This window comes from Neoarius graeffei, chromosome 6 (assembly GCF_027579695.1).
Source record: "Neoarius graeffei isolate fNeoGra1 chromosome 6, fNeoGra1.pri, whole genome shotgun sequence".
In the NCBI taxonomy this organism is placed as follows: domain Eukaryota; kingdom Metazoa; phylum Chordata; class Actinopteri; order Siluriformes; family Ariidae; genus Neoarius; species Neoarius graeffei.
The window spans coordinates 22,421,833-22,447,622 of NC_083574.1; the positions used below are offsets into that span (position 1 = coordinate 22,421,833).

The 25,790-nt window shown below is 41.8% G+C and overlaps 2 protein-coding genes across 3 annotated transcripts in view; both read left to right on the forward strand.

The window, feature by feature from the left end:
- The first annotated feature begins 1,110 nt into the window (after positions 1–1,110).
- Positions 1,111–21,374, forward strand: prrg4 (proline rich Gla (G-carboxyglutamic acid) 4 (transmembrane)). Its single transcript, XM_060923429.1, has 7 exons — positions 1,111–1,590; positions 1,932–2,044; positions 5,552–5,715; positions 5,954–5,981; positions 17,558–17,681; positions 18,430–18,615; positions 20,540–21,374. The coding sequence occupies exons 2-7, from the start codon at positions 1,942–1,944 to the stop codon at positions 20,565–20,567; spliced, it is 633 nt and encodes a 210-aa protein (XP_060779412.1). The 5' UTR covers positions 1,111–1,590; positions 1,932–1,941; the 3' UTR covers positions 20,568–21,374.
- A 563-nt stretch (positions 21,375–21,937) lies between these two features.
- Positions 21,938–25,790, forward strand: part of qser1 (glutamine and serine rich 1) — a 72,380-nt gene continuing 68,527 nt past the window's right edge. For both annotated transcript variants that reach the window (XM_060923430.1, XM_060923432.1), the window contains exon 1: positions 21,938–22,261. In XM_060923430.1, coding sequence (XP_060779413.1) covers positions 22,173–22,261 — 89 coding nt within the window. In that variant the 5' untranslated portion in view covers positions 21,938–22,172. The remainder of the gene's footprint in view (positions 22,262–25,790) is intronic.

A 25,790-nucleotide genomic window follows, 5' to 3' on the forward strand; every position in this document is an offset into this window, starting at 1 on the left:
AGTCGCCAGGTCATCACAGGGCTGACACATACACACAGACAACCATTCACACTCACATTCACACCTACGGTCAATGAGCCACCAGTTAACCTAACCTGCATGTCTTTGGACTGTGGGGGAAACCGGAGCACCCGGAGGAAACCCACACAGACACGGGGAGAACATGCAAACTCCGCACAGAAAGGCCCTCGTCGGCCACGGGGCTCGAACCCAGACCTTCTTGCTGTGAGGCGACAGCGCTAACCACTACACCACCGTGCCGCCCTGGGGGAAAATAATTTCAGGATTTTTTTTAAATGGCCAGATAGGGAGAGTTGGGACAGTTCATCATGTTACAAGTTTTTTTTTTCCTTGTGGCTTACAAATTTAAAATTGTTTCCAATTTTTTTGTTAAAAATCTGGCCTTGTCCCTGCATGAGGATTAAACTTATTTCATTCCTTCTTGAGAATGGAACTGTTTTGTCTGATCAGGTTTTGGGTAAACTGACATTTTTCTATCACTGGACCAGCATTGTGTGTTCATATAGTTCATATGTTACAAGTTTTGATAAACTGAATATGTAGTCCTAGGTATTTTTATTTTTGTTCCATGTCTCCCCACTGTGTCCCAATTCTCCCAACATAATGTTTCATGTCTCCCCTCAAAAAATAATGACAGTAAAAGCGAAGTCTGAAGGCCAGGATGTGTGACAAGCTGAGAAACTCATGTTGTGGTAAGAGGATACAGTAAACAAACACACACTAATGCAATGTGAATGTGATGCTACCTACAAAGAATTTCACACAGTCTACAGAAGCCGAAAACTTGTCCCAAGTGTTCCTGGAAATCTAGAATGTTCTTTGTATATTGAAAAAAAATCTACTACAAAGTGTGTACTACAAGGCGTTTGCACAGTACTGTATACATTTACATCCACCTAACACTTGAATATAAAACTAATACACACAACGGGTTACTCATGAAACAATTCACACAGCTGTCTCTGCATATTGTGCGTTGGTGTCGGCTGCGCTCTGATTTGCTCTGGTTCATGGCGACAGAAAAGCTGCGCAGTTCCTCCTCTCTGCTCTGCTGCTCTCTGTGTTCTGACCTCGCCCAGGTGAGTAGCTCGGCTAATCATGTCCGCATAGGTGCCACCTTACAAGGCCGCATCTCAAACACCTCACAGTAGACTATTAAGTAGCCAAAATAGCACACGGGTAGGAAGAGGACGCAGCGCGTGAACCACGATAAATGCTCTATTTAGTCCTGTAGTAGTCACTGTGCTTTAGGACAGAGCCGACTGTTGCGCAGGTGTGTTTTTCCACGCTGCTCGAGGAACTTTGCACGCGCTGATATTCCTGTTTTACTCGTACTCGAGCGCGTGCGGGTTTCAGTCTTGAACGCGGCAGTATGGGGAATTCTGGCGCGTTGCCATGGAGCAGGTGGTGGTTGTGGTGCGGTCAGGATTTCATGATGTAAAGAGAAACTTCCTGAAATGCGATGACTCCTCTTTGGCTGTGTCGAGAAGAGTCACAAAGCAAAACGCTTGAGGAATTGAACGAAACTGAAAATAAACACCTCGGGATTAGGACCGAATGATTTAACAGGTAGGTTTGTTATTTTTAAATTAACTTTATTTTCGTCTTGTGACCAAAACATTTGCTAATAACCCACGAAAGCAACTAATAACATGTTTGGAGTATATTTTACTTTTTTTTTTTTACAAATAAACTTAGTCTTTTGTCGACTTTTCTTTCTCTTTTGTATCATTTTGTCGTGTCTCGGTATTATCCAGGGCCAGAAAACAATAAAACACCGAGTTCATTTTGGTGAAATGCTAATGAAAATGCCTGAGATGACAGAAAGGCCACACTGAGGCGGGTACAGCGAGAGTGTGGGCTAACATCATGTGACCCTTTTCCTCCCCTGGATATTTTCTCTTTTACAGCTGGACAGAAATGCTGATATTTGTTTTTGTGCTGTGTGGCTTCACTTTTTGTGGACTCTGTGTGTGTGAGACGGATATAGAGAGCACCAAGAAGGTAGAGGACAGAAATGCAGGTGAGTTGATTCAATAATACAAGTCCAAAATGTACTACAGCTGAATCAGTGAGAACAGTGTGTTTCTAGCTTGCTTTATCAATGGCTATGAAACACCGAATGGGGAAAAATGCGATTACATTAAACATGTTTACACAACTTAACACCTGCATCTGGATACGGTTTGTGATATACACTGTCCCTGAGAATCACAAACAAATGTGTCGTGTAATATTCTGGCTATTTATTGGAGTGTTTTACGCTTGAACTTTCCACTGACTGATCAGAGTTGACATAATTTATAAGCCTTGCTTGTTAAGGTTTGGATTCAGTTCAAGGGACCAGTCAAATCAGCCAATGGCCAGTGACTTTAAGAAATCAGTAATAATTACAGCTTTGCGATTTCTACTACTGTAACCATCTGTCCATCAGGGAAGCCAGAGCCAATCCCAGCTGACCTCATTAGAGAGACAGGGTACACCTTGGGTAGGTCCTCAATCAATCGCAAGGTTAACACCAAGATGAACAGCCGTTCTCTCTTTCTCTCACACGCACGCACGCGCGCACACACACACACACACACAGACAATTTAGACTAGCCATTTGACCTAATCCACATGTCTTTGGACTGTGGGAGGAAACCAACGCATGCATGGGGAGAACACAGAAAGACTGCCAGGTTTGAACTCAGAATGTTCTTGCTATGAGGTGACAGTGCTAACCACTGCACCACCGTGCCACCCCTATTGTAACCAAACTTTAAAAAAAAAAAATCACAGACCACACTTTAAGGTTGCACCCTGGTTCAATCCCAATTCCCCCTTAGCCCTACTACTTAGCCCTACCCCTCAGTTTTGCATGCTCCCTCATAGGGTAAGGTGTCCAGTTTCTTTTGGGGATCAAGGGGTAGTACTTATCTAGCCCTCCAAATGGAGCATTTTCAGATGCAGACTCCAAACGAAGTGGTAGAAGATAATTCCCAGAATGCTTTGCAAAATTTGGCAGTGGAACATGGCCACCAATGCAGCGAAAGAAGCCCATAAATATATATTTGCAAACTTTTTTTTTTAATCCATTGGAATAGCTTAGTTTTAATGTAGATGCAAAGGAATAGGTAACTGGACTGTTATAACAAGCATTTCAGGAAAATCGCAGTTTAGGAGATCAGTAGAACTGGAGACCTTTTTCTAGAATGGGAAGCTTCATCATTGGTGTATTACATAATGTTAACTTCTTTAAGATTCATGCCATTTAAGAAACAATATCCATCTAATGTGTCAAGCACAACTGTTGTATAGTACAGTCATGTCCATAAGTATTTGGACAGTGACACGCACTTTTGTAGCTTTCCCTCTGTACACCACCACAATGGATTTGAAATGGAGACATCAAGATGTGATTGAAGTATAGAATTTCAGCTTTAATTCAAGGGGTTTAGCAAAAACATTGCATTAACCGTTTAAGAATTGGTCATTTTTACATAGGCTCTCCATTTTCACAGGTTCAAACGTAATAGGCCAATAGACTAAGTGTTGCCTGTTTCCTTGATATTTTATGTAGTCATGACACTTGAATATATGTACAGTGGTGCTTGAAAGTTTGTGAGCCCTTTAGAATTGTCTATATTTCTGGATAAATATGACTTAAAACATCAGATTTTCACACAAGTCCTAAAAGTAGATAAAGAGAACCCAGTTAAACAAATGAGACAAAAATATTATACTTGGTCATTTATTTATTGAGGGAAATGATCCAATATTACATATCTGTGAGTGGCAAAAGTATGCGAACCTCTAGGATTAGCAGTTAATTTGAAGGTGAACTTAGTCAGGTGTTTTCAATCAGTGGGATGACAATCAGGTGTGAGTGGGCACCCTGTTTTATTTAAAGAACAGGGATCTATCAAAGTCTGATCTTCACAACACGTGTTTGTGGAAGTGTATCATGGTACGAACAAGGGAGATTTGAGGACCTCAGAGAAAGCGTTGTTGACTCTCTCATCAGGCTGGAAAAGGTTACAAAACCAGCTATAAAGAGTTTGGACTCCAGCAATCCACAGTCAGACAGATTGCGTACAAATGGAGGAAATTCAAGACCACTGTTACCCTCCCCAGGAGTGGTCGACCAACAAAGATCACTCCAAGAGCAAGGTGTGTAATAGTCAGCAAGGTCACAAAGGACCCCAGGGTAACTTCTAAGCAACTGAAGGCCTCTCTCACATTGGCTAATGTTCATGAGTCCGCCATCAGGAGAACACTGAAGAACAATGGTGTGCATAGCATGGTTGCAAGGAGAAAGCCACTGCTCTCCAAAAAGAACATTGCTGCTTGTCTGCAGTTTGGTAAAGATCACATGGACAAGCCAGAAGGCTATTAGAAAAATGTTTTGTGGATGGATGAGACCAAAATAGAACTTTTTGGTTTAAATGAGAAGCATTGTTTGGAGAAAGGAAAATGCTGCATTCCAGCATAAGAACCTTATCCCATCTGTGAAACATTGGTGGTGGTAGTATCATGGTTTGGGCCTGTTTTGCTGTATCTGGGCCAGGACGGCTTGCCATCATTGATGGAACAATGAGTTCTGAATTATACCAGTGAATTCTAAAGGAAAATGTCAGGACATCTGTCCATGAACTGAATCTCAAGAGAAGGTGGGTCATGCAGCAAGACGACGACCCTAAGCGCACAAGTTGTTCTACCAAAGAATGGTGAAGGAAGAATGAAGTCAATATTTTGGAATGGCCAAGTCAAAGTCCTGACCTTAATCCAATCGAAATGTTGTGGAAGGGCCTGAAGCGAGCAGTTCGTGTGAGGAAACCCACCAACATCCCAGAGTTGAAGCTGGTCTGTATGGCGGAATGGGCTAAAATTCTTCCAAGCCGGTGTGCAGGACTGATCAACAATTACCGGAAACGTTTAATTGCAGTTATTGCTGCACAAGGGGGTCACACCAGATACTGAAAGCAAAGGTTCACATACTTTTGCCACTCACAGATGCGTAATATTGGATCATTTTCCTCAATAAATAAATGACCAAGTATAATACTTTTGTCTCCTTTGTTTAACTGGGTTCTATTTATCTACTTTTAGTACTTGTGTGAAAATCTGATTGTTTTAGGTCATATTTCTGTATAAATGTAGAAAATTCTAAAGGGTTCACAAACTTTCAAGCACCACTGTAAATTAAAATATTTTAAAATGTTTGTCTTTGTTCTCCCTGAAGGGTTATATGATCCAATATGCAAACTCCTCGATGTTGAGCTTATGCAGGCAGAGTTGTTACAACTTAATGAGTTTATAGGTCACTTTCATAACTCTGGAACTGCCTGTAATTTGCAAATAAAAGGCATTCACAAGGCCTTTTAGGTAGGAAGTGTGTTCTTATTAACATCGTTATTATTAATGTTAGTACTACCCTGTGATTGGTTTTGTGTATCTGCAAAAAAAATTGCTTTTGCATGATAGCTTTGACTGGAAACATTGCAATTTATAGTGTATGTATAATGTCAACCATTTGTGCTCTGGACAGTGTTTATGGAAGAGTGGGAGGCCAATACGATTTTAGGACGCCACCTACTGTACAACCGATTCGACTTTGAAATCTTCACCCCAGGGAATTTAGAGAGAGAGTGTATCGAGGAAGTGTGCAACTACGAGGAAGCACGTGAAGTTTTTGAAAATATTCCAGACACAGTTGAGTATCTTGATTCTTTCCAACCAACACATTATTTCACCAGGCCTTTGCTATCAATCCACAAGTGTTATTTTGTGACTCATTCCAAAAACACACCTACATAATAAATGTACAAGTTATTCTGTTGACCTGCTGAGTAGCTAAACTTGTTTGTCATGTTCAGTTACACATCATTAGTTATATAATGTACTGCTGTTGAAAATAACATTTATTTGGTTTCATGTTTGTTCTCAACAGGATGCTTTCTGGAAAAAGTATACAGGGGGTAAGTTGGAATAGGTTTTTTGTTTGGTTTTTTTTTTCTTACCGTTTTTATGACCTGTTATCTCTTGCTGTGTATTTAATGTGTTTATTATACTTGGTTTTCAGTGCTGCAAAATGTTATGATTTATTAAACTGTAATTTAAACAAAACATACAGGAAATACAGATCTAAAAACATCAGTTTGTAAGTAAAAAGCTAGCATGTTGACCGCATCTTCTCCCTGTGCCCATGTGGGTTTCCTCCACATTCTCTGGTTTCTTCCCACCTTCCTAAAAGGGGACTGAGATCAGCTATGCTAAATTGCCCCTTGGTGTAAATGAGTGTATGCATGGTGTCCCATTCCAGGTATATTCCCACATTTTGCTCTTTGTGCCCACACCAATATGTTCTAGATCCTCCACATCTTTCACCAGGATAAAGCAGTGACTGAAGATGCAGTAACTTGAAATAAATACTGAAGAAATTAATGAATCAAGATGTGATGCCAAACCAGAGGACAAATTATGTGCGGTGTGATGATAAAGTTGGTTTAAAAAAAAAAAGAGAGAGAAATTTAAAAAAAAAATGGGAGGGGAAAAAAGTTAAATGAACTATCCATTCATTATCTATACCACTTGTTCATCTGGGTTGTGGATGAGTTGGAGCCACTTCCAGCTGACTTTGGATGGGAGATGGGGTACACCCCGGGCAGGTCGCCAATGTATCACAGAGCTAACGCCGAGACGAACAACCTGTGGGCAATTTAGAGTAGCTAGTTGACTGAATCTGCATGTCTTTTATATTTCCATTCATCATCAATAACTGCTTTATCCTGGTCAGGGCTATGGTGAATTGGGTGGCTGTTCCAGAAGCACTGGGCATGGGGTGGGAATACACCCTGCATGGAGTGCCATTCACACACTCCTTCACACCTAGGGGAAACTTGGATAAGCCAATCCACCTACGGTCAGGTCCATAAGTGTTTAGATAATGATGCAATTTTTTTTGTACGGTACTTTTGCCTCTGTACACTATCACAATGGGTTTGAAATGAAGCAATCAAGATGTGATTGAAGTGTAGAATTTCAGCTTTAATTCAGGGCATTTAACAAAATTATCACATTATCCATTTAGGGATTACAGACTTTTTTTTTTTTAATTATTATTTAATAAACATTGTTGCACCATTTTCAGAGGCTCAAAGATAATTGGAAAATTGACTAGGCAGTTTCATGGCCAGCTGTGGCCTGTTCCCTTATTTCATTACAAATTAAGGACATAATAAAATCTGGATGATTCCAAGAGTTGAATTTGCATTTGGCAGCTGTTTATGGGAACTCTTAATATGCAGCCCACAGAGGTATTCATGCAAGTGAAGCAGGCAATCATTAGGCTGAAAAAACAAAAACGGCCCTATCAGAAGAGGGAGCAGAAACTTCAGGAGTGGCCAAATCACCAATTTGGTACCTTCTTAGGCCCTGTCCACACGGCAATGGATTCAGATGAATCTGATAAAATTGTTTATCGTTTCGGCCTGGCGTCCACACGGCACCGGCGTTTTGGGTGCCCCAAAACGAAATCTTTTGAGAACGGGTTCCAGAGTGAAAAAATCTGGCAACGGCGCCGTTGCGAAGTCGTCTGGATGAGTAGAACTGATTTGTTTACGATGACATCACAACCACATGACTGTCAGTGCTTCACGCCGGGTAGAAGTCTAACGAACTCGATGCGAGTTGTCAACAAATCCTATAACTTGGTTCATGAAACGCGCTTACAAAATATTTTCACTGTGAACATTTATTGTGTAATGGTGCAAAGTGAGAGAGAGAGGGAGAGAGTGAGAGAATAGCCCTTAGGGCAGAGTCTTTAGTCCAAACACTGCGGAAGCAGTACCAAACCGCGCACCGCCCATGCGCTTTCCAAAAACAAAAACAATCCCGCCAGCAAACATAGGAAAAAAAAAGGAGCGATCTCACCTCTTCAGATATTGGTTTAAGTCCGACAATACATTCCTCAAAAAGGGCGTAGAAGAACAAAGTAATCCATCAACGTGTAGCATTCAATTTATTCCGGACCATTAAAGAATTCTGGAGGATATCAGAATGTTGACGTACCGGCTTCCATCTACCCCCATTCATTCCTCTTTCCGCGTCTTTCGTTTTACGCTACTGATTAATAATCAAAACTTTGTGTGGCTAATGCTACAGAAGGGGTTTATGCGCATGCGTCTACTTCTATTGTTCTGGTGTCTCCGATGGGACCGTCTTACAGCGCACGTAGTGGTGTGGCATGTGTTTTGCATCGTTTTCAGCAAGCGTTGCGTTGCCATATGGACCTGAAATTTTACTGATCCGTTGCCCATGTGGACGCGATATTTAAAAAAAAAAAAAAAAAAAATCTCGTTGTCGTGTGGATGTAGCCTTAAAAAGAAGGAAAGCACTAGCAAACTCGGCAACACCAAAAGCCCTGAAAGATCACGGAAGACAACTGAAATCGGAGTTCTTCTCTTGGTGAAAGAAAAACCCCTTCACAACATTTAGCCAGTCAAGAACACTCTTGAGGAGGTAGGCAAAGTCTATAATGAAGAGATGCCTTCATGAATGTAAATACAGAGAGTTTATCTTAAAGCATATACGCAGAGCCATGGCCTCACTTTTGTTTATAAATGCCTTGAGACCTCAAGAATGGCACAGGAATAGTTTTAAGCATTAACAATAAATCTAGTATAGTAATTTTTATGATTTAAAGTGATTCATGTAGGTAACGGTCTGAGTGAATGACCTTGACGTCCGTAACGTCACAGCAGGAAGTCTATTGCTCTCATCGCCATTTCCGCTATACTAAAACACAGAGCTGACTGCAAATCCGATCCTCCATTTTGAGCTAATTTATCGCCATGCCACGTAGATGTGTTTTTGGCCAGTGCAGCAACACAACAGAAGGTGGATTTATGTTGCATTCATGGCCCAAGAATGTTCAAACTGCAAAGATTTGGACGCATTTTGCGAGAAGTTCACGGGCACATTGGGTGCCTATGAAGTGGTCTCTCCTCTGCTCTGCGCATTTTATTGAAGATTTGTACGAAACCTCTGATCTGTTGAGGAGTATTGGCTATAAGCCTGTATTGAAAGAGGGTGTAGTACCAACAATTAAAGAAAAAACTGCAAGAAGAAGAAAGTTCAGTTGCACCAGTCCTCCTGGAGTGAGCCGAGGGTTGTTGCTAAAACCCGGGACAGGACATATTGCTTGGGCAGTGACCTCCCTGCAGTTGGTGCTAAAACTGGTGACATCCTGCTCGGTCCAGGGTTTTAGTAATTGCTTGAGCCCAGTAGTAATGACGGAATACACAGTATGAAGAAAAGTGAATGAGTGGAGCAGCCATCTGATTTCTAAACTGGATATTGCTGCCATCTTGCCCTTACGTGGAAGAAGTGAACGAACGGAGAACTGAACGAACAACTGAAAGTCACAGATTGTTAACAATCAGCCTTCAAGAAGCAAGAACACTGGCGGGTAAGCTCCAACTCTCATTTGGATTAAAAAAAAAAACGCGTTGTTTACCTGCATTTAAATTAATCCATGTAACTTGTATTGTGTGTTACCGGTTTAAGATTATTTAATTTGCTTCAGAATGTGATTGTCTCAGTTCATCTGATTTATTTAATTAGCCTTTTATGTTTTATCAGTGAAAAATGCATGCATGTACATGTTATAGCCTATGCAACATACACCTATCCTGTTTTTTAATGAGAGTCAACCCACAATCAATGAAGTCAAATCAGTTTTAGAAAGTCGGAGATTGTCGGTAACGGTATTTCTTACTTTCACCATAAATTATTTATGACTTTGGTCTATAGCTGTAAAAGGCCTTGGCCTTAAGACTGGTTACTGCTGTGATGCCATGCACTCAGGGCTGGCTGGCTCGGTGGGGCAGCTTGAATGCCAACTTTGCGGCATTTTTAACTCCAATTATATTTTTTTATTCCCATTTATGCAGCATACAAGAGTCAAGGATGGAGATACTATCCATTCAGAAATATATTTTTAAAAATAAAGGCTCTGCGTGTCTCCTTTAAGATGCAAACCACTGGTAAGAAAGTGTGCACAGTTCTGGAGCAAGGTGGTGGTTTTTTTTTTTTTTTTTTGACCGATGAAACACATTAGCTTGTTCCAAAGTAATGGGAAGAGAAGAGTAAGGAGAAGGAAAGGAAGGGCTCATGATCTAAAGCATACTTCATCATATTTCAAAGCTGTTGGACATGGGTAGGTATGGCTGCCATTGGAACTGGCTCACTGATGTTTATTGATGTGATTGCTTATATAAGTAGTAGGATGAATTCCAAAGTGAATGGAGCTGTAGTTTCTGCTCAGAGTTGGTCAAATTCAGCAAAACTGATAAGATGGTGCTTCACAGTACAGATGGATAAAGACCCAAAACATACCATAAAAGCAACCCAAGAACTGTTTCAGGCAAAGAAATGGAATGTTCTTAAATGGCCAAGTCGGCCAACACAGTTTAGCATGCTTTTCACTTACTAAAGAACAAACTGAAGGCAGAAAGACCCACAAACAAGCAACAACTGAAGGCGGCTTTAGTAAAAGAGGAAACTGAGCATTTGGTGATGTCCATGGATTCCAGACTTCAGGCCTTCATTGACTGCAATGGATTTGCATCAAAGTATTAAAAATGATGATTTTTATATATATATGTGTGTGTGTGTGTGTGTGTAATATATATATTCTCAGCTGGATAGTACAGTGGTAACGCTCACTGATTACGACGCAGGAGATCGGGGTTCGAATCCCGGTCGGGGCAAAACATCATCCAGTAAGGGTCCTTAGGCAAAACCCCTCATGATATATCAGCCTACCTCAGGAATGAGTGAAGACATAACTAATAGAGTCATACCGGCTCAGACGTCGCCCGGGTCAACAAGGTCTGCGTCAGTTGCTAGGGAACCAGGGCAAACTGATGAGAAATGGGCTACTGGAACAAGACATCAATGGATGAGGACAGAAAATACGGATTTGCTGAAATGCTACTATACAAGCAATCCCAGAGAGAGGGGATACATGCAGCAAATGTGGGACCATTGGATACTTCGAAACTAACAAAGAAACAGCTATTAGCCCAGTGTTCCAACATCCGTAATCGAAATCTGCTATCACAACTAGAGATTAATGAAATACAACAACGATGCTACGGCAAGGGGGAGCCAGGAAGACAGGTCAGTGGGGAGATATCATCCCCACAACCAGAGATTGCAGAGGAGCTCTGAGACCAACAAGCTGATACACAGTACAGCAACAGTAATCATGGAGATGCTTGGACACAAGGTGGGCTCGGGACATAAACAGTATCCACCATGGAAGAGACGATTAGAGGAAGTACTCTCCATACCAGAGGCACTCGAAACTGCCAAACAGCGACTAACAGCTCTGGCCACCCGGTTGAAGAGATACACCAAGGAAGGAGAGGCCAGGAGAATAAACAAGCTGTTCTCCACTGAACCAGCCAAGGTGTACTCTCAGTGGCAGGGGAACAACAACCGGTCAGACCCACCAAGAGCTGAGGTGGAAAAATACTGGAAAGACATATGGGAAAGAAAGGCATCACACAACACCGATGCCCAATGGTTAGTGGACCTAAGAGCTGACCACAGCAACCTCCCAGAACAAGAACCAGTAAGCATCTCAATGGCAGACGTCCAAGAAAGAGTGTCAAAGATGAAGAGCTGGACAGCACCAGGCCCCGATATGATCCATACGTACTGGCTGAAGAAGCTAACTGCACTCCATGAATGCCTAGCAGCACAGATGAGCCAGCTGCTGAGGGATGGAACCCACCCAGAATGGCTAACCCAAGGCAGGACAGTCCTAATCATGAAGGACCCCCAGAAGGGACCCATCCCATCCAACTACCGGCCAATTACCTGTCTCTGCACAACATGGAAGGCCCTGTCAGGCATCATTGCGGCAAAAATGAGTAAGCATGTGGCTCAATACATGAGCAAGGCACAGAAAGGAATTGGCAGTAACACCAGAGGAGCCAAGCACCAGCTACTGGTCGATAGAACAGTTGCCCGAGACTGTAAGAAGAGACAGACCAACCTGTGCAAGAAAGCCTATGACTCAATGCCACACACATGGATACTGGAATGTCTGGAACTGTATAAGATCAACAGGAACCTAAGGACCTTCATCCAGAACTCAATGGAAATGTGGAAGACAACCCTAGAGGCCAACTCAAAACCCATTGCCTAAGTCAACATCAAGTGCGGCATATACCAAGGAGATGCGCTATCACCACTGCTGTTCTGCATAGGCCTGAACCCCCTCAGTCAGATTATCATGAAGAGCGGCTACGGATACCGATTCCGTAGTGGGGCAACGATCAGCCACCTGCTCTACATGGATGACATCAAGCTGTATGCCAGGAACAAGCGAGAAATAGACTCGCTGATCCACACCACCCGGATCTACAGCGATGACATAGGGATGTCATTCGGATTGGACAAGTGTGGCCGGATGGTCTCAAAGAGAGGCAAGATGATCCGGACTGAGGGGATTGACCTACCAGAGGGCAACATAGGTGATATCCAAGACAGCTACAAGTACCTTGGCATCCCACAGGCTAATGGAAACCATGAAGAGGCCACAAGGAAGTCAACCACAGCCAAATACCTCCAGAGAGTAAGGCAGGTCCTGAAAAGTCAGCTGAATGGTAAGAACAAGGTCCGAGCCATCAACATGTACGCACTACCAGTCATCAGATACCCCGCTGGTATCATAAACTGGCCAAAGGAGGAGATAGAAGCCACAGATATCAAGACTAGAAAGCTCCTCACCATGCATGGAGGGTTCCACCCCAAGTCCAGCACCCTGAGACTATACACTAAGCGGAAACAGGGAGGCCGAGGGCTAGTGAGCATCAAGACCACGGTCCAGGATGAAACATCGAAAATCCGAGAATACATCAGAAAGATGGCCCCAAAGGATGAACTGCTAAGTGAATGTCTCAGGCAGCAGAACCCTGATGAGAGTGCAGAGGAGGAACAGACAACCTGGAGAGACAAACCCCTACATGGCATGTACCACCGTCAGATAGAGGAAGTGGCTGATATCAAGAAATCCTACCAGTGGCTGGATAATGCAGGACTGACAGACAGCACAGAGGCACTAATCATGGCAGCACAAGAACAGGCCATAAGCACAAGAGCCATAGAGGCCAGGATCTACCAGAGTAGATCAGACCCAAGATGCAGACTGTGCAAAGAAGCCCCTGAAACAGTCCAGCACATAGTAGCAGGGTGTAAGATGCTAGCTGGATCAGCGTACATGGAGAGGCACAACCAAGTGGCTGGGATAGTATACAGGAACATCTGCAACCAGTATGGAATAGAAGTACCCAAGTCCCAATGGGCCATACCACAGAAGGTGGCTGAGAACAACAGGGCCAAGGTTCTGTGGGACTTCAGCTTCCAGACTGACAAACAGATCCTGGCTAACCAACCGGACATAGTGGTGGTGGACAAAGAGCAGAAGAGGGTGGTGGTGATAGATGTGGCGATCCCAGCTGACGCCAACATCAGGAAGAAGGAACATGAAAAACTTGAGAAGTATCAAGGGTTGAAAGAGCAGCTGGAACAGATGTGGAAGGTCAAGGGTTGCGTGGTCCCTGTGGTAGTGGGGGCACTTGGGGCAGTAACCCCCAAACTGGGAGAGTGGCTCCAGCAAATCCCAGGAACAACATCTGAAGCCTCAGTCCAGAAGAGCGCAGTCCTAGGAACAACGAAGATACTGCGCAGAACCCTCAAACTCCCAGGCCTCTGGTAGAGGACCCGAGCTTGAGGATGATATGGATACCACCCCCCCGCCGGGGGTGAGGAGATTTTTATATATATATATATATATATATATATATATATATATATATATATATATATATATATATATATATAATTCATTCTCATTATCTCTAGCAGCTTTATCCTGTTCTACAGGGTCGCAGGCAAGCTGGAGCCTATCCCAGCTGACTACGGGCGAAAGGCGGGGTACACCCTGGACAAGTCGCCAGATCATCACAGGGCTGACACACAGACTTTTTTTTTTTTTTAAACTAAACTCTTTGAATTAAAGCTTGAAGTCTACACTTCACTTGACTTTATTTCAGATCCATTGTGGTGGTGTATAGAGGCAAAATTGCAAAGACCGTACTGTCCAAATACTTATGAACCAGAGTACTTGTTTTGGGATGTGGCAGGAAACCCATACAGCCTTGGGGAGAACATGTGAAACCCAATACAGACAATAACCTGAGCTCACGATCTTGGAATGTGGAACCATGGAACTTTCACCATGATGACCGCATGAATTAACATTTTCCGTCGTGTGACGGATTTCCGTCAACTGAACTCTCCCAAGGCCAAATGTGAGGTCGGTGCTGATCCGAGGAGAATTAAAATGACGGGTGGTTGGGTAGAGATTGGGTTATAACACTGTGTTGCAACAGCAGGGTTTATCAGCAGGGTTTATTTAACTTTTTTGTTTTTGAGCCATGCTTTGTGTCGTTCATTTCCTATGTTTGATCATGTTTAAACATTCGCCGTCTACGGTGCAGCATTAAAAAAACATGCGCTGTCAAAATTGGCAAAATACATTCCCATGTGCTTGGCGTGCTTGTGTCTGACCATTTCTGTTTTGTATTAAATTAAATCTTGCCAAAATGACTTAGTTCAAACTTGGACATATAGAAATGGAGCATGTTAAAAAAATTTTTTTTTTAAATAAATAAACCCCGGAAAGCCCGCTCCTCTGCTTCAGCCAGACTTGAAGACCCGACGGTGCAATGCTTGCAGATTGTCAGAAGTAATTAGACCTAAATTTATAGCTAACAAATCAGCAGACGCTCCAACAATTATTATTTTCGTTAGGCCAATGTGTAAGGTATGTTAGAACCGTGCCTTATAGCCTACGTTATATCACAATTTAAAGGACGTTTGAGGAGTTGGAGGCTGCGAGCGCAATGATGTTCCGACATGCGCTAAACTTTATTCCCTGAAAATCATACACCAGCATTCAATGCCCCAAACAGTCAAAATGTCTAGAAGACTACGGTTAAATAATAATCATAGCCTACTAAGTTAAATTACGTCAAAACATCTGTTTCTGGCCTGTGAAATGATGGAGGAAAATGAGAACGAACGCAAAGTAGATAGCAGCCAACTTCACGCGATCTTTTAGGTAACTTAACACTCGTGTTGGCCACAATATTTCTCTTAATAAAATCTTGAATTGTTTTTGAAGTCGTATTCAACACTAAGGTCAAACCCCAATTTTAATTTAGGCGAAGATCCAAACTTTTTTTCTATATTGACGTCGAGCATAGAGGAGCATGTCATTCTGCTTTCGGTTTCAGCAGCATGGATGCGCTTTCCATGGAAGAAGGCACTGATGTGTCTGCCATTGATAAAGGTATAAAAAAAAAAGTGGAGGTGGGCTTGGCTGTACGAAATAGGTGAAAACGGAAAGCCATTTAGTTCATGGTGCAAAAAACTAAACATTCCAGGCGCTTGCATTTGTGTGGTTTGCCACAAGAAAAATAATATACGGAAGCAATGGAAAGAGAGTGCAATAAATTGAATATATTAATCCATTAATTAATTGATAAAGTTATCAGTTCTAGGTTAACCATTCTCAGAATTTCATCAAAATCCACCCATAAACACCCCCCCCCCCCCCCCCCCCCCCCCCCCCCCCCCGTAAATTTTCAGTCAAATTATTTTTTTTTTTTGCTTTAATCCATGTGACCGGTTTGTTTGATATTACACTGATCATCTATAATATGACCACTGACAAGTGAAGTAAATAATACTGATTTATCTCATTACAGTGGCACCTGTCAAGGGGTGGGATATTAGGCAGCAAGATATATTAGTTAGTTCTTGAAGTTGATCTGTTGGAAACAGGAAAAAAATGGGCAAGCGTAATGATCTGAGCAACTTTGACAAGGGCCAAATTGTGATGGCTGGTTGACTGGGTCTGAGCATCTCCAAAATGGCACATCTTGTGGGGTGTTCCTGGTATGCAGTGCACTTTTGGTACCTACCAAAAGTGGTCAAAGGAAAGGCAACCCGTGAAGGGGTCATGAGCGGCCAAAGCTTGTTGATTCACATGGGGGACTAAGGCTAGCTCATATAGTACGATCCCACAGAAGAGCGACTGTAACACTAACTGCTGAAAAACTTAATGTTGACACCTTTCTGTTTTAGTCAGAATTAACTGTTTCAGCAGTTTGTGCTACAGTTGCTCTTCTGTGGGATTGGACATTACAAGCTAGCCATAGTGCCCCATGAAAATCAATGAGCCCTCGATATCCATGACCCTGTTGCTAGTTCACCGGTTGTCCTTCCTTGGACCACTTTTGGTAGGTACTAGCCACTGCATATCAGGAACACCCCATAAGATGTGCCATTTTGGAGATGCTCAGGCCCAGTCATGTAGAGCCATCACAATTTGGGCCTTGTCAAAGTCGCTCAGATCTTTACACTTACCCATTTTTCCTGTTTCCAACACATCAACTTTGAGGACTGACTGTTCTCTTGCTGCCTAATATACAGTATCCCACCCCCCTGCCAGGTGCCATTGTAACAACATAATCAAATGTTATTCACTTCACCTGTCAGTGGTCATAATGTTATGGCTGATATCCTGAGAGATGCATTTTATTTGAAGGACAGGTTTTTTTGTTTTTTCTTTTAACTTTCAGTTGCCAATTAATGCATTCATGAAGCCAAAAATCAGAACAGTAAGAATCCTCAAGCATCATCTTGTCTGTGTACAATTCTTGGCTCCAAGCTTATCTGTAGTCCCAGACCAGCTTCTCCACTTTTTATGACCTAATATGGTACCATGTGTACAGGGCATTAGTCTACTGATAGCTCTTATCTTAGATTCAAACAGTAATATATGGGGAACACAGTATTATTCTTTACAGTTATCTGCTTGTAGCTTTATATTTTCAAAGTGGATGGTATAAAGTGGCAGAAACACTGCAGTGAAATCACAGGGTGCAGTTGTTCTGTTAGGGAAACTGAACTAACTTATCAGTAAAGATGTCTTCATTTTCAGTGGATGTGCCACACCTAGAAATGTTTCCATGACTTCATTATCAATAGCTTTTATAGCCAATAACTAACCATTTTAATTCTGTTCAACACAGAATACCTTCATAGCATGTCTATACAGGTATCATCCATGCTTTAACACTTACCAACTCTGTTTCTCACACTAGGTGGGTTTTTTTTTTTCCCTCTTAAAAACCTTCTTAGCAAGTTAGTCATTGGTTTGCTAAAATACTGAACGTTAAGAGTAATGATTTTGACAAGTCTGTTATTTAAAACTACCCAAAGCACAAAATGAGTGGTGGGTGTTTGTCTGTCTTGTCTGTCTTGTCTGTCTTGTTTGATTGATTGATTGATTGATTGATTGATTGATTGATTGATTGAAAGCTTTGTAGCTACTTAATGTGACCCTAGAATTTATAGCTAAATATTATACATGGTTAAACTGTTCTATTCTCCCCCCCAATATTTGCAGCTCAGGATGAGGGGCAGAAAATTGATGTGACTGCTCTGTTGGTGGGCCTCATCGCTGGTGGAGTGGCCATCATCATAGTGGGTCTCGTGATCTGGTATTCCTGCCAGAACAATTGCAAAACCAAGTAAGGACTCGCTGCACATGCTGGTTCCAGTAGAATACGCTTGCAGGGCAACATATATTTTTCTCAAAGCCATCAACATTTGTATGCTGAAGTCATCAGATGCTATCAAACCCTTTGCTGCCCCCCCCCCCTTCTAGCAGGTGCTGTTAGTTGTACCATAAAGCAAACACAATGAGTAAACAAACACGGCTACTCTAGCCAGTAGAAGTCAGTGTTACAAGATTGAAAACAATTTCAATTACGCATGAGGGAGATGCAGCTATGAGATGTTATTTGCTAGCACGTATAAGTGCTAAGTACAAACTGAGAGAAATCCGTTATGAAGACTTCTGTGTGTTTTAGTATTTTTGTATATGTCATTTTAAGCCTGTTTGAGAATCATTATTCTTCCCTCAGGGTAGGATGGGTAGCTTAAGAGTTAAGTATATGCAAGTAAGGTAATTTAGATGTCTGACATTGGTGTTGTGTCTCAATATCTTAAACAAGTACTACAGTAAATGTCAGACCAGTGTGGGAAAGCACTCTGGTTAGCTTTCTGCTAACATTGAAACATTGCCTGGTATGTTAATGTGGCTTGCAGTGTGAAACTTATTGGTTTTTCTCTCAAGAAGTAGAATTTAGGGCTGCATCTTGCACTCCAGAGAAACATGGTGTAACACCTACAGTTTCTCTTTGGAATATCCATGGTTTTTAACTGTGTTGCAGTATAACTGTGTGTGTGTGTGTGTGTGTGTGTGTGTGGGGTCAGGCCCGTCAGGACTCGCTCAAGACGCAGTAATGCCTCTGTGATCATTAGAAGGCTAGAGGAGGTGTCTCTGCATCCCATCCCTGCTCCTCCTTTATCAGATGAAGTAGAAACACATGGTCTCCCCTCATATGAGCAGGCCATAGCTGTATCTGGACCACACGATGCTCCACCACCACCATATCCTGGGTATATACACACACAGATGCATATGCACTAAAATTGCCGTTTGTCAGGTTACACTGAACAGCCTTTTTTCCCCATAGGCTGTGCTGGAGACTTTCAGTACACCCCATCAGTAAAGCGTTTTGTGGAGTGTAGAGTCGCATGCATTATAAGATGCTCGTCACAAAAACAAAAAAAAACCACCAAGCTGGAAGTTAGTATGACCATAGTCTCAGCCTTAGATGCTCCATCCACAGGTTGTGGACCATCTGAGATCTTTTCTACACTTTTGTTGACCACAAGTTTCAGCATCTTGCAGTCTGCTTTCCATGCACACACTTTTTCATTTTCACTGAATGGTATCTCATCTTTAATTTGCTCAAGTGGTTGTTTTAACTTTGTGTTTAAACTGCTTTCTCAGTCACATTATCATGATAGCAATTTGACTGTAATTACAACACTTAAGTCAAACTAAATTAGCAGTTATAGAGTAATGCACATCACTATAAGGAGCAGGTCATCAATCACCTCAAACGTGAATACTGTTATTGTTTCTGCATCAGTGTTTGGATGCTTCCTGTAGAATCTAAAGGTTTTTCTGGTGTTAACTGACATTTATACAGTATTGGTAAAAAGCAACTTTAAGAAATCATTATCTCATTGTTGATGATTATACATCCTTTTGTCCATTCATATAGTGGGTTTGGAAAATATTTAGACCTCTTGAGTTTTTGCACACTTGTTATAGATTTAATAATGGCAAAGCACAAACATGTTTTTAGAATTTTATGCAAATTTATTAAAAATCAAAACCTGAAATATCTCCTTTTGATAAATATTCAGACCCCTGGCTAAAGCACTCCAAGTAGAGCTCGGGTGCATCCTGTTTTGCTCTTGAGAGGTCTCTAAAACTTTGACTTCAATTGTTTGGATGTGATTTAGAAAGACATAAATCTGTATGAGTGTGTGTTTTTATAAGGTCCCGCAGTTCACAGTGTGTTGGACCTAAAAACAAGCTATGAAGTCCAAGGAACTGCCAGTAGACCTCCACAATCAAATTGTCAAGACCTAGATCTGAACAAGTGTATAGAACCATTTCTAAAGCCTTAAATTTCCCAGGAGTGCAGTGGGCTCCATCATTATGAAATGGAAGAAGTTTGGAGCAACTATGACTCTTCCTAGAGCTGTGCATCTGAGCAAAACTCAATAGCTGAGCAGGGAGGAGACCAAGGACCCAATGGGCCACTCTAACAGAGCTTCAGACGTCCTCCACAGAGATGGGAAAACCATCCTCAGAAATACTCCATCAGTCAGGCCTTTATGGCAGAGTGGCTAAACAGCGTATACCGTAGCAGACACTTGAAGGGAAAAGATTATCTGGTGTGGGGGGAATTAACTTTTTAAGTTGAACTCCAAGCACTATATCTGGTGAAAACGAGGTACTGTTCATCAGCTGGTAATCCTATCCCTGTGGTGAAGAATGCCCAAATCCTGGTGTGCAAATCTTCTAGAAGATTTCCAAGAAGTCTTGAAGCTATAATTGCTGCTAAATGTGGGTGGTAAAAGAGAGCAGCTGGACTTGCTTGAAGATTCTTGAAGACATTTCACCTCTCATCCGAAAGGATGACTGAGAATCTTCACAGACAAATTGCTGCTAAAGGTACTTTTGAATAAAGAGTCTGAATATTTATCAAAATGAGAGATTTCAGTTTTTGACTTTTCATAATTTTAGAAGTGTTTCCAAATTTTGTTTTTGCTTTGTGGGTTATGGGGTATTGTAGATTAATGGCAAAAAAGAACATTTAAAGGCTGTGAATCCTTTTGCACCCACTGTCCATATATTGAGCATGCATCCATCCATACACAACTGTGTTTAAATGTTGTGATGAATCAGTGACACTTGGGCCTCTGTGATTTAATTACAAAACTGTCATATCTTTTTCTGCAGGTCAAGACCAGGCACCATTCGACGATAACCCAAACCTCTCATTTAAAAAAAAAAAAACTGGATTGGGAGTTTCTTAATTTAAACTAGAAACTGTAATGTGTTGTAAACTGTTTTATTTTAGAATCACACACAGAATTGGCTTGGTTATTAATAATAATGTACTGGGCTTACACTCATTATGAAGATGCCATATATGTGCTTGATTTATCTAATATTTTAAATGCTTCATTGCTTCTCCATTTTGCAGCACTGTATGAGTAGCTAGTTGACCAGGTCATTTCACTTTTTGCTTGTGAATGAAGCACACTAAGATTATGCTAAATGCAAATGGCCTATAATGCAGTTGATTCTATGCATCTTTTGAGGGTTTTTGATGAAGGAAAATGGTGAAATATTTTTGTGAAGAAAAACATGAAGACTTCATATAGACCTCAGTTGTTTCCCATTAACACTGACCTACCACCCAAAACCAGCTTTACCTCGTTTACTTCTCTTCATGATACTTGTTGATATACTGATAAATAATGACCAATTATTTATTTCTTAATTGCATCTCAGTATTTTGTTCATCTTTTGTCCTGTCTGTAAATGTGAAATGAAGCCACACAAATCGGAGCACTGTTCTGTAAACCGAGATTAATGTAGCCCCCCTGATAAAAATTACGTGGTTTAGGGTAAATAAGATGGTCAACACGAGGTCTCCCCCCCCCCCCCTTCCTTTTAATGTTTTGATGATTTATGTATGTTTGCCAAAGCAGATAGAGCTAATATATGTTCAATACAAAGTTAATTAATTTAAAAAAAACATGAAAATAAATTTTTTCTTGTACACCAATGCATACACGTGCATACAATTATGGGGGGAAAAAGAATCTCAAACTGGAAAAATATTTTTTCCTAATCTATATAAATAATCTTATTTATATAGCACATTTTATTTTGAATCCAAGGTGCCTTACGTAAAAGACAAGAAATTGGGCAAATTATAAAACGGTCCACAGTCTCACTCTCACACACACACACGCACTTTTTATAGATATAATGATTGCTATAATGCAATTAGAATTAAATGTTATGCTGTTCATAATACTTGTTGCTGTAATTAGAAATGTTAGTTTTATAAGTTGATATTTGTTTTGAAATATAAATGCATTTTTGTTTAACCTATAATTTAGTGCGTTTAGCATAGTGTAAACTTTGTTTAAATGATTATGCAATGTACAATATTTTTTGTATAATAAATAATTTATTCATAATATTATATAAGTGATATTTACATGCCAATTATTAGTTCATAATTTTAGAGTATTATGAATGTAATTTTACTGGTAATGTTAAGTTTAAAAAAGTGTAAAACTTCCAGCTCCAGTAGGAAGTGGTTGTTGGGAAATGAGCCAGAATGGGAATGGGGAGCACCGCCGCCGCCGCGCACATCTGAGTAGGTTTTTTTTTTTTTTTTAATTTTGGAGAGTTTATTACATACGCTGATCATCACACACACAGCTTTGCCATCTCCCACGAAACTCCAGCACCGCGGATCGCCACGGAGCCCGGCGCATTTTCTATTAAAATGTGATCGCGTTGTGTTTACTCTGTGGGGAAACGGCGTGAGTCCCGAGCCCGTCGCGGGAGGATGGACGGACGCTACCTGGGTTCGGGCTTCGCGGAGCGGCGGGCCACATCAGGCGAGACCGCGGATTGGGCCTACAGCAACCCGGCTAGGTAGGACAGACACGGGGAGAGAAGAGGACGGGGAAAGCTCCCTGAGGAAAGGCCGCTGTAGGAAAGGCCTGGGATTCCGATATAAACATGACTGCTCATGTTAAAGTTGAAAAATTGATTTGTGGATGCAAAAGTAACTAACTTTGAGCGCTTTCAAACCTAGTTAGTCGTTTATTGCGAAATTCCAGTTTGTACGATTATTACCTTTTTTATGCCACAATGCAATTGGATTTTTTTTGTGTGTGGAAGATTTGAGATCATCAGTGTCAGAGTTGTAAACTCTCTCTATACTCCTCAATGCATCTCTTCATAAATTTTGCTCCATGGAGTTATTAGCTATTAGCTACAATGTAAATAATCAATGATGAGCCACGTGTCTGCAACTTTGGCATTGTTTGGTCCAATATCGACTCAACCACAGAGCAGAACTCAGCCATGTGCATGGACTTTATCTGTTATGGCACATTTATTACTAACCAGTGTGTTTGGGTATCCGCTAAAGGTTGATATTTTCCTTTCTTACTAGTACAAATGATTTAAAAATATATATAGTTTAAGCTATTGTCTCAGAACAAGTATATTTATTAGCTTTAAAAATGCAGTTCAGAATCCTGCCTTCAGGTCTGAAATGTTTGCATTTAGTTTGGCCATTTTTCTAGACACGCCCCCCAACGCCCATTTACACTTTCGTAAATCATTGAGAAGTTATGATGTTTATCGAGTTGTAACTTAGCTTTCAGGGAGCTGAATGTCTTAGTGCACTTGAGTGATGTCATGGATGCCTCAGGTGACCCGGTGGTGCAGTGGTTCGTATAGTGGTAGAGTCACCTCACAGCAAGAAGGTTCTGGGTTTGAACCTCTTGGCCCACTGGGCCCTTTCCGTGTCGGGTTTGATAGTTTTCCTCGTGCTTGTTTGGGTTTCCTTCAGGTGCTCTGCTTTATACCTACAGTCCAAAGAATGCGGATTAGGTCAATTGGGTACTCTAAATTACCCATAGGTGTGAATGTGAGTATGAATGGTTGTCTGTCTCTGTATTAGGCTACATCCACACGACAACGACAACGAGATTTTTTTTTTTAAATATCGCGTCCACATGGGCAACGGATCAGTAAAATTTCAGGACCATATGGCAATGCAACGCTTGCTGAAAACGATGCAATACACATGCCACACCACTACCTGCGCTGTAAGATGGTCCCATCGGAGACACCAGAACAATAGAAAAAGTAGACGCATGCGCATAAACCCCTTCTCCTGTAGCATTAGCCACATAAAGTTTTGATTATTAATCAGTAGCGTAAAACGAAAGACACGGAAAGAGGAATGAATGGGGGTAGATGGAAGCCGGTATGCCAACATTCTGATATCCTCCAGAATTCTTTAATGGTCCGGAATAAATTGAATGCTACACATCTGTGGATTACTTTGTTCTTCTATGCCCCTTTTGAGGAATGTATTGTCGGATTTAAACCAACATCTGAAGAGGTGAGATCGCTCCTTTTTTTTTTCTATGTTTGCTGGTGGGATTGTTTTTGTTTTTGGAAAGCACACGGGCGGTGCGGTTTGGTACTGCTTCCGCAGTGTTTGGACTAAAGACTCTGCCCTAAGGGCTATTCTCTCTCTCTCTCTTTGCACCATTACACAATAAATATTCACAGTGAAAATATTTTGTAAGTGCGTTTCATGAACCAAGTTATAGGATTTGTTGACAACTCGCATCGAGTTCGTTACACTTCTACCCGGCATGAAGCACTGACAGTCATGTGGTTGTGATGTCATCGTAAACAAATCCGTTCTACTCATCCAGACGACTTCGCAACGGCGCCATTGCCAGGCCAAAACGATAAACAATTTTATCAGATTCACCTGAATCTGTTGCCATGTGGACAGGGCCTTAGTCAAGTCAAGTTTATTTGTATAGCGCTTTTAACAATAAACATTGTCGCAGAGCAGCTTTACAGAATTTGAACGACTTAAAACATGAGATAATTTTATCCCTAATCTATCCCCAATGAGCAAGCCTGCGGCGACGGTGACAAGGAAAAACTCCTTCAGACGACATGAGGAAGAAACCTTGAGAGGAACCAGACTCAAAAGGGAACCCATCCTCATTTGGGCAACAACAGACAACATTAACAGTTTTAACATGAAGTCAGTTTTGTTGATGTTATAAACTCTTCATTGATGGAAACTTGAGTGCAAAACTGTTCATGACAACTGCAGTCCGAAAGTTAGCAAGTCAACTGTAGTCCTCAGCCATAAAAGCATTACTGTAAGAGTCCAGAGCGTCCTCCAAGTGTAACTTTCAACCGTCCTCATGGGGCCGTCCTCCACAGGAGCGATGCGATAAGACTCCAACCAGACACAGGGCACCAGGATGGATCAAGCAGGTCCGAGGGGCAGAAGAGGTCAGCATCTCGATCCCAGGACCGACATGTAACTCAGAGGGACAGATTTGGGGGGGGAGAAAACACAGGTTGTTAGGTATGCCCTAAAAATGACACAAGTATTAAGTCTGTGTGGTAGGCTCGCAGAGACGAGAGTCTTGACATCAGGCATAATACACAACAATGGCATATTAATATGGTTAAAAAATATCATGACCTGCTCTGGCTGGATGCTTGATTGGGTGATGGGAGCACACTCCTCAGCAATGATGGGATGCAGATGGGACCCTTAGGGCTGGCCAAGACAATTCAATTACATTTCACCGGGTCTGGGACATGCGACAGAATGTCTGACGGCCGATTCCCTGCAGGCTACGAGAGCCAGTCGAGGTCTCCACCCTCTCCAGCAAAAGATTTCCTGTTGACTCCATGTAACTCAGAGGGGCAGATTGGGGGGGGGGGAAAGAAAACACAGGTGGTTAGGTATGCCCAATGTCACCTGAATAAGTAGGAACAGTATACATATTGCACTGAGTACAAGCAGGGACTCCGGCAACTAACTATGACAAAATAACTAAAAGGGGAGAGCCAGAAGGTAACACAGGCATGAGGGAGCCCCGGGACATAAAGCAGCCAGCCACGACACCATCAACAAACTCAAGTGAGCAAGCGAGTGGGGACTGACAGCATCCATACATCCCAGTTTACCAAAACACACTATGTCTGAGGACCCTCCAGATCTACACCTTTACCTCATAAACACTAGTAACACAAGGCTTGACTAAACAGATATGTTTTCAGCCGAGACTTAAATACTGAGACTGTGTCTGATTCCCGAACATTACTTGGAAGGCTGTTCCATAACTGTGGGGCTTTGTAAGAAAAGGCTCTGCCCCCTGATGTAGCAATCACTATACGAGGTACCAGCAGATAGCCTGCACCTTTTGATCTAAGTAGGCGTGGCGGGTCATAGAGGACCAGAAGTTCGCTCAGGTACTGTGGTGCGAGACCATTCACTGCTTTAAAGGTCAATAGTAGTATTTTATAATCAATACGAAATTTGATTGGGAGCCAATGCAGTGTGGATAAGACAGGCGTGATGTGGTCATATTTTCTAGTTCTAGTAAGGACTCTTGCATTT